Here is a 16,070-nt window from a genome sequence, read left to right on the forward strand (position 1 = left end):
TCCTTCTTAACCAACATGAGGGAGTATGCTTCAACGTCCAAAATAATTTTAAATCTGACAAAAATTTAATTGAAATAGGAGACCAAGTCTGGACTATAACTCAACATAATATCCAAAATTTGAATTTTTCTATATATACAATGTTTCAGTCCAAAGGGATATTTAAAGTAAAACAGATTATTAGTTTTGAATGAATGAATGAACCTTTATTATCAAAGTACAACATGTATACATTGAGATTGGCTGAGCCTCCCTTCATGTCCCTACAACTCACAGTGACAACAAACCCACCATCTTGTTACACCATGTGAGCTAATTGCACAGCACACAAGTCAATCATACATAAAAGTATTTCCCGTTCAAGAGCCTGACAGCCCATGGATAGAAGCTGTTCTTCAGCCTGTTGGTACTGCTGGCTATACTTCTGTATCTCCTACCCGATGGTATCTCCTGTATCTCCTACCCGATGGCCACGGTGTGAGTCGTCCCTGAGAATTTTCCTCACTCTTCCAAGGCAGCGAGCCCTGGCGATGTCATCCAGTGGTGTCAGGGGACAGCCCACAATGTCTTGTGCTGTGTTCACCACCTTCTGTAATATCATCCTATCCATGGCTGTCAGGCCATCATACCAAACCACAATACAGTGCGAGAGAACACTCTCTATAGTAGACCAGTAAAAGAAGGTCATTAGCGGTTGTTCTACCCTGTTCTTCTGCAAGACCCTGAGGAAGTGGAGTCTCTGTTGGGCCTTTCTGGCCCCCTGGGTTGTATTCACTTTCCAAGTAAGATCTTCACAGAGGTAGACTCCTGGGAATTTAAAGGAGGAAACTCTCCACACAGCCCCCCCCCCGATGTAAAGTGAGGCAGGTACCTCTCTTTTCCTCCGGAAGTCTAGCACCATCTCCTTTGTCTACCCTGATATCAACTGGGAGACAAACTCTGCACCAAGTGGAAGATCAAACAGATTCTTGAGAAACCTAGCAGACAACTTTCTCTCCCAAAAAGTAGAGAAGGGAACTAGGGGATTAGCCATATTGGATTTAATTCTCACTAACAGAGATGAAATGATAGAAAGTGTCGAAGCCACAGGAACCTTGGGGGGAAGTGATCATGCAATATTGGAATTCAACATTCTGGAAGCACAAGCAATAGAACACAGCCAAACTAGAGTCTTGGACTTTAAAAGAGCTAATTTCAATAAACTTAGAGAGACCTTGGGAAGAATTCCATGGATGAGAATCCTAAAGGGGAAAACAACTCAAGAAGCTTGGCATCCCGGTTCTTACGCAAGCACAAAAGGAGGAGATTAATCAATTGATAACAGAAGAAGAAATTCTTAAAGCAATTAAGGAATTGAAGGTGGATAAAGCGCCAGGCACGGATGGTTTGACTGCAGCTTACTACAAAAATTTACAATTGGAGTTGATAAAGCCGTTAAAGGAACTGTTCCAGACAATTCAGAGAGGGGGAAAGGTGCCTCCGTCTTGGAGAACTGCTTTTATTTCTTTGATTCCGAAGGAAGATCAAGATGCTACTCAAGTAAAAAACTATAGACCGATATCACTTTTAAATACAGATTACAAGATATTTGCTAAGGTGTTAGCTAACAGATTGATGAGGGTTCTGCAACAGGTGATTCATGGGGATCAAACTGGGTTTATTAGTGGTAGGCAAATGAAAAATAATGTGAGGCATATAGTTGATGTGTTGGAGTTTTTGGAAAGGAACAACCAGATCCCTGCGGCGCTAATTTTTCTAGATGCTGAAAAAGCTTTTGATCAATTGAATTGGCAATTTTTGATGAAAGTTTTAGATAAAATGAATTTTGGGGATAAATTTTTGCAACCAATTAGGGCATTATATCAAAAACAAACTGCCCGAATAATAGTTAACAATAGTTTGACTGAAGTATGTAATATTGAGAAGGGCACAAGACAAGGGTGTCCGTTATCACCTTTATTATTTGTTTTAACATTGGAGATATTATTGGTAAAAATACGGAATTCGGAAAGAATTAAGGGTATACAAATTAGAGATCAGGATTACAAACTGAGAGCGTTCGCAGATGATCTGGTTGTTACGGTGACCCAGCCGGAAAACTCTGTTGTGGACCTGATGGAGATAATAATGCAATATGGGAAGGTTTCTGGATTTAAAGTTAATGCACAAAAAACTAAAATTCTGGCCAAAAACATGGCAGTATCGCAAAAGGCCCTTTTAGAAGGATTAACTGGATTTGAGATTGTTAAAAGGGTTAAATATTTGGGGGTGTTTTTGTCACCCTCTAATACAAAGTTATATAAAAATAACTATGAAAAGTTATGGGGAAAAATTCAAAAAGAAATGGAGAGTTGGGAAAAATTGCAATTGTCTTTGCTGGGAAGAATTGCAGCAGTGAAAATGAATGTCCTGCCTAAATTTCTATTTTTATTTCAAATGATACCGGTCCTTAAAAAAGATTCTAATTTGGAAGAATGGCAACGGGGTATCAATAAAATTTGTTTGGGCAGGGAAAAGGCCACGAGTTAAACTTAAGATTATGCAGGATATTCGTGAAAGAGGTGGCCTTAAAATGCCTAATCTTAAATTATATTATGAAGCTGCTGCGTTATCAGGAATAAGTGATTGGATTAATTTGACACAAGAGAGATTATTAAATCTTGAGGGCCATGACTTGTTATTTGGCTGGCATGCATATTTGTTGTATGATAAGAAGGTAGATAATGTGTTTAAAGTGCATATTTTAAGACAGGCATTGTTGAGAGTCTGGAAGAAGTATAGACATAAGTTAGATTACAAGATGCCGTTGTGGGCAATTCCAAAACACGCAATAGAAAACATAAATGTTGGTTTCAAACATGATACGACTACGTATAAGGAGATTTTAAGCTTGGAAAGAAATGTCTGGTGTTTAAAACCGTATAACCTCTTGCGAGATGAGAAGATTGTTCAAACTTGGTTTCAATATACTCAGCTACGGGCCAGGTGGAAAGAAGATCAGAAAATTGGTTTTGCAATGACTGACGAAAATTTGATAAAGCAAATTAGAAATCAGGGTCCAGCACATATCAAACGGATATATCTTGCATTGATAGAAATTGACTCAGAAACAGAACTTGTTAAAGATTGTATGATAAAATGGGCCCAGAATATCCAAGAAGTTATTACAATGGATACGTGGGAAAAGATCTGGGTGAGGAACGTAAAATTTACACAAGCTCAAAACTTAAGAGAGAACTTTTATAAAATGTTTTATAGATGGCATTTAGATCCTAAAAAGCTTGCAAGTATGTATCCGAACTATCAGCCAAAATGCTGGAGGTGTGGTGGCGAAGATGCAACATATTTTCACATATGGTGGACCTGCAAAAAGGTTAAGGCTTTTTGGATAAAAATTTGGTGGAATATGCAGAAGATCTTCAAGCAAAGGATAAAGTTTTGTCCGCAATTGTTTTTGTTGGGCATAATTACAGATGCTACTGTTGTGGACACTAAGTTGATGTTGAATTTAATTACTGCAGCAAGACTTTTAATAGGTCAATATTGGAAGAAGGAGGAACTGCCGACTATAGAGGAATGGACTCTAAAGGTTTCTGACCTGGCGGAAATGGCAAAGATCTCGGCTTATTTGAAAGATCATTCGCAAGAACGTTATATTATGGAGTGGAGAAAATGGATTGATTATATCCAGAACAAATATGGGACTAAAAAGTTTCATTTAGCATTTGAATAGGTCTTCCTTTTTTTTCTTTTTTCTTTCTTTTTATATGTAATATTAATATTGCTTGTAGTTATCTTATATGAGCTAGAGAGCGATAGATTTAAGAGTTTATTGTTGTTAGCATATGGATGTTTATGATTGTTCTTTGTTTTTATACCTTGTACTTAGCTCTGGGAAGTTGGGGGGGAGGAGGGGGAAATGGGGGGGAGGGGGAGGGAGGGATAGGTGGGGGTGGGGGAAGGGGGGGACTGTCAAAGATAAAATGTATTCTAAAACTTTTCAATAAAAAAAAGAAGCTTGGGAAATTTTGAAAAGTGAGATAATAAAGGCCCAGTCTAGCACAGTACCAACAAAGAAGAAAAATAACAGCTCTCAAAAGAAACCAGCATGGCTGCATAAAGAACTCTCTGATAAATTGAAAGATAAAAAGGACAAGTATAAGAAGTGGAAAGAGGGGTACATAACTAAGGCAGAATATCAGCAAATAGCCCGTGCCTGCAAAGATGAAGTGAGGGAAGCTAAGGCTCAAAATGAACTAAGGCTTGTGACCAAAGTCAAAAACAACAAAAAAAGCTTCTTTCAACATATAAAAAAGAAGAAAAAAGTTAAGAAAATGATTGGTCCATTAGTGGGGGGAAATGGCAAGAAGGTGACAAGCAACAGGGAGAAAGCAGAACTATTTAACTCGTTTTTTGTATCTGTCTTTACACAAAAGGAAAAAACAGTCCAACCTACCAAAACCAGTGCCATAAAAAACAGAATAGAAACGCAAGTTAAGATAGGCAAAAAAATGGTAAGTGAGCACCTGTCCAGCCTAGACGAGTTCAAATCAACAGGACCAGATGGATTACACCCCAAAGTTCTCAAGGAACTGGCAGACATGATCTCAGAACCACTAAACTATATTTTTCAAAGATCCTGGAGCACTGGGGAACTACCAGAGGACTGGAAGAGAGCTGATGTAGTTCCCATCTTCAAAAAAGGGGAAAAAATAGATCCAGGAAAGTACATACCTATCAGTCTGACCTCAATACCTGGGAAGATTCTGGAAAAGATAAACAAACAACAAATGAGCGAACACCTTGATGCAAACAAAGTCATCACTAAAAGTCAACATGGGTTTATCAAAAATAGATCATGCCAGACAAATCTTATTATATTCTTTGACCAAGTGACAAAATTAGTGGACCAGAGGAATGCTGTAGATATAATTTACTTGGACTTCAGTAAGGCATTTGATAAAGTAGATCACAAGCTACTACTTGATAAGATAGAAAAATGTGGGTTAGATAGCATCACCACCAGATGGATTCGTAGCTGGCTGACAGGCCGTACTCAGCGTGTGGTCCTCAATGGAACCACATCTACATGGAAGGAAGTGTGTAGTGGGGTGCCCCAGGGCTCTGTTCTGGGCCCAGTGCTCTTCAACATTTTCATCAATGATTTGGATGAGGGGATAGATGGGTAACTCATCAAATTTGCAGACGACACCAAGCTGGCAGGAATAGCCAATACTCCAGAAGATAGGCTTAAAATACAGGAGGATATGGACGGACTCGAACACTGGGCACTATCTAACAAAATGAAATTCAATGGTGAAAAAAGTAAGGTTCTACATTTAGGCAGGAAAAATCAAATGCACAGGTACTAATACCACTTTACAATGCCTTGGTAAGGCCACACCTGGAATACTGCATCCAGTTTTGGTCACCATGATGTAAAAAAGATGTTGAGACTCTAGAAAGGCTACAGAGAAGGGCAACAAAGATGACTGGGGGACTGGAGGCTAAAACATATAGGGAACGGTTGCTGGAATTGGGTATGTGTAGTTTAACGAAGAGAAGGGTGAGGGGTGACATGATAACAGTGTTCCAATATCTCAGGGGCTGCCACAAAGAAGAGGGAGTCAAGCTATTCTCCAAAGCACCTGAAAGCAGGACAAGAAGCAACGGATGGAAACTAGTTAAGGAGAGAAGCAACCTAGAACTAAGGAGAAACTTCCTGACAGTTAGAACAATTAACCAGTGGAACAACCTGCCTCCAGAATTGGTGTATGCTCCAACACTGGAAGTTTTTAAGAGGAGACTGGACAGCCATTTGCCTGAAATGGTATAGGGTTTCCTGCCTGAGCAGTGGGTTGGTCTAGATGACCTCCAAGATCCCTTCCAACTTACTTATTATTATGTTCTGGTACAAGTTGTTCTCTAAACACCATAAGGATAGTTTTCGTACCTCTCCCCTGTATGCTGTTTCATCTCCACCTGTAACAACACCCACTACGGTGGTATCATCTGCAAACCTAATAATCGCAGTGGATGGGTCAGATGATACACAATCATATGAGTACAGTGAGTACAGGTAGGGGTGAGCCCGTGCAAAGGTTTTGATTGAATATATTGTAATTTATGATTTTATCTGATTTATACTTGATCATTGTTATTAATTATTCTTGCTTAAAGCTTAATTATGATTTTAGCCATTTTAAAATGATATATTCACTCATTCAAAATTAATTTACACCAGGAAACTACCATCTCTTTGATATTTTTAGGTTCCTTGTTCATTTTGCTTTACTCTTTTCATTCTCTTTGTGCTTGTTTAATGTATTTTTTTCTCAAAAGCTTAATAAAATAAGTAGGAAAAAAATCAAGATTATAGCTTCAAAAAGCTTTCTCTCTTCTTCCAACGGAATTTTTGTGGTGGATTTGATCTGCAGGCTTCACTGATTCTTTGGCGGCTGACGCAGTCAGAGGTCAGACTCTGCCCAGCTTTTAATGGCCACAGCCCTCCGCTAACATTTTGGCTTGCAAAAAAGGAGGGATAACACTTATCTGTGTCATGCCATCTGGCATATTCCATAACACATAGCATATCCTACATGAGCACCTTATAACTATCAGTATAAGATTTCTGTACCTAGTTTCAAAAATAGACCATCTGACAGGTAGTAGGCATAGGTTATCAAGAGCAATGGAAAAGCTTTTTGATTTGCCAGTTCCAGTCCCTTAACAGTTTGCGCTTGTTTGTTAGGCAACTTGTCAAGTACATAAACCCACCATTTTAAGCATCTGTCTACAATCATCTAACCCTGCTGCAGCTGTTAAGAAAGAGTGATGGTAGTTTCATCCCCACTGGCAGATGACGATTGGTAGGAAGAAAAAGATCTAGGAAAATCAATCCCTTTCTTTAAAATGCCTCACAACAAATCAGTAAGAATAAAACCATCCACTGACTTAGTTGTAGCTGAAGAGAGATCAGCAGTGGGGGATGCAAAATTTATGTCACTTTGGAGGATTGGTGGTTAGCCCTTCAGCTGCCTTGAGAAACAGCTGTGTAAAATATCTTATTGGGACAAAGAATCACTTGGAACTTTTACCTTTGCAGTTATCCAAATATGTCCTGTTTTAATTAGAAATAACAAGCCCTTTACAACAAATACCTTATTATTATAGAAATAGCAGTAGCACTTATATACCACTTCACAGTGCTTTACAGCTCTAAGTGGTTTACAGATTCAACGTATTGCCCCCAACAACCTGGGTCCGCATTTTACTGACCTTGGAAGAAGGCTGAGTCAACCTTGAGCTGGTCAGAATCGAACTCCTGGCAGTGGACAGAGTTAGCCTGCAATACTACATTCTAACCAGAGTACCACCATGGCTCCTATTATTATGGTTAGTGACAGAGTCAGCCAGATGTTTACACTGAACTTCGCATTTTTGTTTACCCGTCATCGTGTCCTTCTTTAAGACTGGAATAGACAGATGTTGATGTTCCATAATATTAATGGTTTTGTCACAGGATGTAAGCTGTTCTGAGTCACGTTGTTTTCTGCAATTGACTGGCGGTGATTTTGTCAATGGTGTTCAAGTGATGCTTCCAACATTTTGGGATTGCAGCCAAGACGCCTATTATTATTGGTTTTATCTCTGCTTTATTTTGCCACAGTAGTTCTACTTCAATTTGCAGGTCTTTGTATTTTGTGATTTTTCTCTTATTTGCTTTCCTTCTACACTGCTGTCTTCAGGTATTGTAAGGTCTACTATACAGTCTTTTTTTTAATCATTCTTTTCAACAGTTGTTAAATGTGGGGTGTTATGGAAGTTACTTATCTGTCCCAGAGCATTTTAACCGTCTTCATTTTCTATTATTTTGACTATTTTGTGGTCTTACCAGTTCTGGCTTGCAGGCAAATGGTATTGACTGATGATGCAAAGTAGAATCATATCATACAAAGATGGCTAGGTATAAGATTCACTCCTTTGGGAAGTGAAAAATTGGGGGTTTCCCTTTTTTTAATAAACCTGTATGCTCATTCCCAGCACCGGTTACATGAAGAGAAGTTTTTCCGTGGATCCAAGGAGGCATGATTTTGTGTCCTGCCTGCAGCCCAACAGATGAGGCTTTGCTTGTTTGTGCAGACTGGTTGCTGGCATGTTGTGGCCCAGTACCGGTCCACGGACCAGGGGTTGGGGACCCCTTCCCTAAATTATGTCACTGATTTTTGGACAACTATGTTTGATGGGGGTCCTTGAAGAGTTTTAATTTTGCCAAAACCACAAGATAAAGTCAGAAGTAAAATGGTAAACTTAGCGCTTAGACATGAACATTGATCTTTTTTTAGATAAGTGCATTATATTGTTCTTATAGGCTTTGATCTTTATGTGTTTGTTCAAATCAGTAGACTTACTGATATTCTGAAAAAGCAATTGAATATGTCTCTGTGAGTTCTTTGTTAGCAAGTACATCTCACCATTTTATTCTATGTACCAGATTACCTTCAAATACAAAGCAAATAAAAATACCTTGAAAAATATTTTTTTATTTCTCTTGAGATTATTCTTATAAAAACTTTTTGCTGACATGATATTTTTCACTGCAATGTTGAGGACCAAATCATGGACCCTGCAGTGGAAAAAGTGCTGTGGGTATCTATTGCTGTGCGTTTGTTTTTTTTTTAATCTTGCATCTTCTATTATACAACAATTTTCTACTCTTCTATTTTTGCTACAATAGAAACAGGAGTACAGGTCAAAAATTCAAGTATAAATTATCCTTTAAAAAAATCATCAGCTAGGACAGTTTTTTAGTCAAAACAAGGTAAGATTTAAGTGGATTTAGATTTGCAGCCCTGTAAAGCCAGGTCTAAGAAATTGTCATGTATCCATATAAAATGTGACTAATTATTTTAAAATTTGATTTCATACTACATATAGCCCTCAACTTATGACCACAATTGAGCCCAAAATTTCCTTTGCTAAGCAAGGCAGTTGTTAAGTGAGTTTTAAGGAACAATTTTCCATTCAGAAAACTTTGAATTAGATTTAGGCTTCAGTTGGAAGGCTTGCCCTATTCTTTAGTCTATTCTCATCACTCTTCAAAGGAGCTGTTTCATTAACATCTTGGATTTTTTCTACTGCTTTTAAGGTTCCTTCATCACTTTCTGTCCTTGCAGGCTTATGATCTTTCTTTTCTCCGTCTTCCTGCATCCTTTTCTTCTCTTCTTTTGCAAGCATTCTGTAGTTGTAGTAATTCATAATGAAGAGGAATATCCCAGCCAAGACCATCACTGCCCCACATTTAATGAACATGTATTTGTAGTCTCCAAAAGTGTCAATAAGAGTACCTATCAATGGAGAAATGACATCTTAATTATTAGTGACACTTATTGATCAAAATAGAATAAGACCATCATATGAGAGAGAAGCAACCTAGAACTATGGAGAAATTTCCTGACAGCTAAAACAATTAATCAGTGGAACAAACTGTCTTGAGAAGCTGTGAATGCTCCAAAACTGGAAGTTTTTAAGAACAAACTGGATAAACATTTATATGAAATAGTATAGTTTCCTGCCTGAGCAGGGGGTAGGACTAGATGACCTCCAAGGTCCCTTCCAACTATTATTATTATTATTATTATTATTATTATTATTATTATTATTATTATTATTATTATTATTATTATTATTATTATTATTATATAAAACTTTTATTCATAAAACATGAAACAGTCAACTGAACACTCAAATTGACTGGCACTAATGGCTGACATGGGTTGCTGCCAGCATCCTAGGTGGTGGTATTATTATTATTATTATTATTATTATTATTATTATTATTATTATTATTATTATTATTATTATTATTATTATTATTATTATTATTATAATATTCCAGGCAAATGTTGAATCGATTGCTAAAATGGTTAGAGAAAATGGTATCTACTCAATTTCACAATTAAGGATAGGCTTTCCTTAAAATAAGAAATATCAGCAAATCCTAGGCTAATTTTGAATCAATATTTTGCCACCTTTTTTGGTTGCAGTCCACGCATTTCATCCTCCAAATTAATGTGCAATCATGGTTGTCTTTGACCATTTTCTTGTCCTTGAGATACAATACTTTTCAAAACCACCATAGCGATAATTTATTGAAAGTATGGTACTTAATTATTCTAATGTCTAATCAAACAAACTACGCATTTTGTAACAAAGATGAGATGCTTCCATCTTGGTTGGATAAAAATACTGCACCAAGGAGCAACATAGCCCACATTCATGCTTTAATATGGTGGCATTAGCAAAAACATCAAAGAGAGGCTAATTGCAGCTATTCTAAATTTCTGCTAATCAGGATGACCTTAAGATCTGCAAAATACATTTCAATGAGAGTTTTAATGAGAAGAGTACTGGAAAATTTAACAGTAGAAGAGTCTTTCCACCTCCTCCTTTGAGAATAACAGAAAGTCATAAAACACACCAGGAAACATTACTTAGTCCATTAAAGCAAAACCCAGTAGTAGGTTGTTAAATGCCAAAAAACCAATCAATTTGCCACTTATTAAATAGGGAGCAACACACTGAACTCATATTCCAAACTATTTATAAAGCACTTTCTAGCGTCATTAACAGTCTTAAGCAATTAGCCCTAATCTGCTTCTTAAAACTGCATGCTGAAAAAACATGTGTGCTGACCTCTCACTACACTATAAGATAGGAAGAAAGAAGTGCTCTGATAAGAAAGAATAATTGAATAATAAATATTTTTAAAGCCCTTGAAATCTGAGGTTCCTTTTCCCTTATTTGACAATTAATGGTCATCTGATATAAGTTGAAGTATCAACATCTGTATTTCAACTATTCTATCACTTATACCACACGCATTTAAGATTGCAGCTTTTTGTCCAAAGCCATTTTAGCTCCACTACAGTCAACAGGCTTAAATCAAATTAAATCCTGTGGAGCAATTATTTTCTTAACAGCAAACAGCAATAGCTTAATGCAGATTGCAGTAATTTTGAACCTGCCACATATTGCCCTTAACTTCCTTGATTCATAAATACTTTTCTTCTAGAATAGAAACAACAGGTACAACCTGTATCTAATAATTGTGTAAGGATTTAAAATCTAGTTAAATCATCCTAAAACAAATCAAAAGGAAATGGGCACATGAAAGCTGTTAAGCAGTGGATTCTCTCTTGCTGACAATTTTCAGATAAGGATGGCTATCAGGGATGGTTTAGTCCAGACATGTCAAGCACAAGGCCTGGGGGCCGGATCCGGCCCGTGAAGTGGTTTCATGTGGCCCACGAAGCCATCCTGGAAACAGTGAGGGAACGGCCCCCACTGCCTTGGTCCTGGCCCAGAGACACTCCTTCTGCCAGAGACCCTCAGATCTGTCCCACTCCTGCCCAGGCCCCCATAGGCACCCTTGATGCGAACGATGTAGAGCTGGCCATGCCCACCCAGTAGGCCATACGCACTTTAGCCACGCCCACCCTGGCCATACCCACCCGGCCCCTTGAGGGCAACTGCAATGCTGATGCGGCCCTCAATGAAATTGAGTTTGACACCCCTGGTTTAGTGGATATCTGCAGTGACCAGAGAATCATATAAGTAGATCTGTAACTCAAACATTCTATAATTTTAAAGTGATGCTGTTACCAGCGGTGATCTCCAAATTTTTTTTTAAGAAAATCAAATATTTGTATTTTACCTGGCTGCATCTATTTTGTCTTATCTTAGCAATATCATCTGATAAAGTTTCAAATGTTTTATGAAATTGCTAAACATGTATTATAATAATTATATTTCTTCAGGATGTGAATAGTATTATTGTAAATATTCACGTATTTATTTGAAAGCCACCCAGATTTGCCTTATCAGTGAGATGGGAGGCATCTACATGTAATCAATAAAAATAATTCAGGTGTAAAAAAATCTGAACGATTGCTAGGTCATTAATAATTAGAAGTATCCATATATTTTAATATCATCCAATGTTCATCTGGGTTTTTGCATTTCAGATATGGAAGCACCACTTCCAGGGTAGCAGGTGAATTTATTGATTATATTTATCTTTCTCTTTTTCTCCAAGAACCCAGGACAACCTATATGAGAATCTCTTTTCATTTTATCTCCCCAATAGCAACCTTGTTAGATTTTTTTTTTTTTGGGGGGGGGGGGCTTATGGAGGATGGCTGGCTGAAGACCCTAAACATATTTCCATGATGGTGAACTACTGTATCTCTGCTCAGTCCTAATCTAATATTTTAGCTATCATGACGACTGGTTTTAATCTTATGACTGCTGTTTATTTGTGTATTTTGTATATTTAATTTTACATTAAGAAAAATTAACTACTGAGTACAGAAATATAATGAACTGAGATCCTTTTTAAAAAAAATTACTAAAAGAAATTACATGAATATATTACCGGTATGTTAATCTTTATCCAAAATCTAGCCAGCCAAGAAATTTGAGGTTTTGCAAGGCACAGAACATTTGAGGTTAGCAAGGCTCATCTAAACTGATTTTTAAGCAGCCTTTGGATAGTTTTAACAGTTTAGTTCTGCAACATCCATTTTAATGAACAGAAAATTTCAAGGGACTGAATTTTCTTGTCGGGTGATAATTTTATTCCTTCAGGCATACTCCTGATGAACCTAGTTTAAATGAAATTTGAAAACTTCGGCAGATGTGGAATTGAGCAGGGCAGTGAAGAATCAAGAAATCAAATTCTAAGAGTAGGTGTGTGTGGGGGGGAGCCTTAACACCTGATGCTTCTTCCTTGAAATTAAAAGTAATGATTTTCATTATTGAGCAGACTAATGGAAAGAAGAGTATAAATGTTCTTACCCCCAATAGGTGGCCCAAGTAATATGGTGAAACATTCCACTATGGTGACTAGTCCTACGGCACTTGTGAAACGGCTGGCACCGACAAGATCCATGAGAGTTTCAAACAGCATTGCACACACCATACCAAAGGCCAGGCCAAAGAAGATAGAATAAATGACTAATCCCACGTAACTTGTTGCCAGTGGGCACAGCAGGTGACAAGCACCATTAAAAGTAATGGAGAAGCTGAAAAAATACTGAATTCTTGGCCTCACCCATTTGCTATTTGCAATGAGCCCTGTAGCTGGCCTGGCTATCATGTCAACTATTGCTAGAATGGAAAGGAGAAAAGCTGCTGAATATTCATCAATCCCACGGTGCTTTGCATAAGGAGCCAAAAAGACAATCGGTGCAAAAAATCCTAAAAACATCAGCACGTTCCCTATCAGATAGATCAGGAAGCCTCTGTGCTTAAAAAGCGACAAATCCAGGAACTTGTTGAAGTTTTCACAACAATCTCTGTCTTCCTTTGTTTCCATATCCTTATCCCCCACTTCGGCAATGCCTCCATCAGGTTTTTCTCTTATGGCCTCTTTTGTGTCTTCATTTTTTTGCCTTTCAGATGTTGGTCCAATTGGTCTGAAAAGGGCTCCAGCCACGCAGCAGTTCAGCAGAATTGCCCCAAGGATAAAAAAGCTCCCCCTCCATCCAAAAGTGTCAAAAAGAAACTGGTTCAAGGGTGCAAGGGTGCAAAGCATGACGGGACTTCCTGCCATGGCAAGTCCATTTGCAATGGGACGTCTTTTCAGGAAATACTTCCCAATGATGATTACTGAAGGCTGGAGGTTCAGGGCAAGACCGAGTCCTGTGGTGAGAGAATAAGAAAGAAGTATGTTACCTCATTAGTTTAAAAAAGCACGTTCTGTTATCATAGAGACTAATATGAGCCAGCAGTGTGCTGCAACTGCCAAAAAAGCCAACACAGTGCTAGGCTGCATTAACAGAGGGATAGAATCAAGATCACACAAAGTGTTAATATTACTTTACAATGCCTTGGTAAGGCCACACTTGGAATACTGCATCCAGTTTTGGCCACCACAATGTAAAAAAGATGTTGAGACTCTAGAAAGAGTACAGAGAAGAGCAACAAAGATGATTGGGGGACTGGAAGCTAAAACATATAGGGAACGGTTGCTGGAATTGGGTATGTGTAGTTTAATGAAGAGAAGGACTAGGGGTGACATGATAGCAGTGTTCCAATATCTCAGGGGCTGCCACAAAGAAGAGGGAGCCAAGCTATTCTCCAAAGTGCCCAAAGGCAGGACAAGAAGCAATGGATGAAAACTAATCAAGGAGAGAAACAACTTAGAACTAAGGAGAAATTTCCTGACTGTTAGAACAATTAATCAGTGGAACAACCTGCCTCAGGAAGTGGTGAATGCTCCAACACTGGAAGTTTTTAAGGAGAGACTGGACAGCCATTTGTCTGAAATGGTATAGGGTTTTCTGCCTGAGCAAGGAGTTGGACTAGATGACTTCCAAGGTCCCTTCCAACTTCTTCTTGTTGTTATTATTATTACCGTATTTTCCGGCGTATAAGACGACTGGGCGTATAAGACGACCCCCGACTTTTGAGAAGATTTTCAAGATTTTTCGTCTTATACGCCGGAAAATACTTACATGCCAGTTGCCAAGTGTCCGACACAAGCCTGATTCAGACCCGTCTGATGCAGATGGTGCAAAGCCCTGCCGGTTCCCACCCGACGCTGGACGGCTCCGCCGGTGCCACCTCGAGAGGGAAGGGCGAGGCGCCTGCCACGGCTCCCTGATCACTCCTTAGCAGCCGGGGAGCGCACGTGTGCGCAGGACTGCCCTGCTGGCTCCCACCCGATGCCAGACGGCTCTGCTGGTGCCGCCTCGAGAGAGAAGGGCGTGAGGCGCCTGCCATGGCTCCCCGAGCACTCCTTAGCAGCCGGGGAGCGTGTGCGTGCGCAGGACTGCCCTGCCGGCTCCTGCCCGATGCCGGACGGCTCCGCCGGTGCCGCCTCGAGAAGGAAGGGCGTGAGGTGCCTGCCACGGCTCCCTGAGGACTCCTTAGCAGCCGGGGAGCGCGTGCGTGCGCAGGACTGCCCTGCCGGCTCCCGTCCAACGCCAGCCTGCCCTGCTTCCTCCACAGTGAGAGGGGAGAGCGTGCCTTCCCGGGCTCGTCGACTTGCAGCCACGCCGGAGCCGAAAGGGGCTTTTCCTTCCACCCACCCTTTGGAATAAACGCAAGAGCTCCCAGGGTCTGGTGTTTGCAAGGGGGAGGGGAAGGGGCTTAGAGGCTCTTGGGGGTGGGAAGGGAGAGTCACGTTGGAGGGGGGACTGGACTAAGGAGGCTTGAAGTTGCTTTGCAAGAACGGGGGCGCTCGATTGATTTATGTACTATTTTCCGGTGTATAAGACGACTGGGCGTATAAGACAACCCCCCAACTTTTGAGAAGATTTTCCTGGGTTAAAAAGTCATCTTATACGCCAGAAAATACGGTACTATTATTATTATTATCCGTCCCAAACAATTCTGTGGCAGGAGTATATTACTAAATCTACTTTGTCCTAACTCAAGATTCCTTAACTTAGTGGTCTACATAATGGATTGAAATTATGGATTGCAAAAGTCCATCCAGCATCACCAGGCCTGGGAAGGCCATCTCGTTTACAAGTCAGATAGTTCTAAAAATCATCTGCATGAAAACTGATTTATTTTTAATAAAGTTTTCAGAAGTAAACAATACGTTTGGTAGCAGAATTTCTAACAAAAGTCTTTACACACAGGCTGTATTCTGGACAGCCCTATTTGAACAGTAAACTGCTGTAAAAAGGCATTATTGTAAAGCCGTGACAGGAGCCAGAAATACATATAAGCGGATGAACATTTTATAGGAGAAGGTTCATGACTGTGCTTTGAAAACAAAGCAAATTGTATCTATTTTCTGGGTCTATTATAAATCATGGCCAGCATGTGAAATAAAGAGGTCTGGCAGCTATTCCTGCTTTTTATAACACATTTCTGAATTTGTTCTGAAAAAAGTAAATATTGTCATAGGGGATTTTGAGGACATGGGAGTCAGAAAATTAAACAGGTTTTATAACTTCTTTTAAATGAGAGCAGTCCGTTCTTGATTCCACTTGGTGCTTTGGTGCCACCGAGTACTAGGGGTTATTTTTTTATTTTACATTTATACTGCTTCT

General features: G+C 39.3%; 1 protein-coding gene across 1 annotated transcript in view; it reads right to left on the reverse strand.

Moving 5' to 3' along the window:
- Nucleotides 1-5,963: 5,963 nt before the first annotated feature.
- Nucleotides 5,964-16,070, reverse strand: part of LOC308661133 (monocarboxylate transporter 2-like) — a 45,490-nt gene continuing 35,383 nt past the window's right edge. Inside the window, exons 4-5 of the mRNA XM_081315921.1 lie at nucleotides 12,859-13,704; nucleotides 5,964-9,347 (exon numbers count right to left, since the gene is read on the reverse strand). Coding sequence (XP_081172047.1) covers nucleotides 9,046-9,347; nucleotides 12,859-13,704 — 1,148 coding nt within the window. The 3' untranslated portion in view covers nucleotides 5,964-9,045. The remainder of the gene's footprint in view (nucleotides 9,348-12,858; nucleotides 13,705-16,070) is intronic.

Source organism: Vipera berus (assembly GCF_964194415.1).
Source record: "Vipera berus genome assembly, chromosome: 2".
NCBI classification, from domain to species: domain Eukaryota; kingdom Metazoa; phylum Chordata; class Lepidosauria; order Squamata; family Viperidae; genus Vipera; species Vipera berus.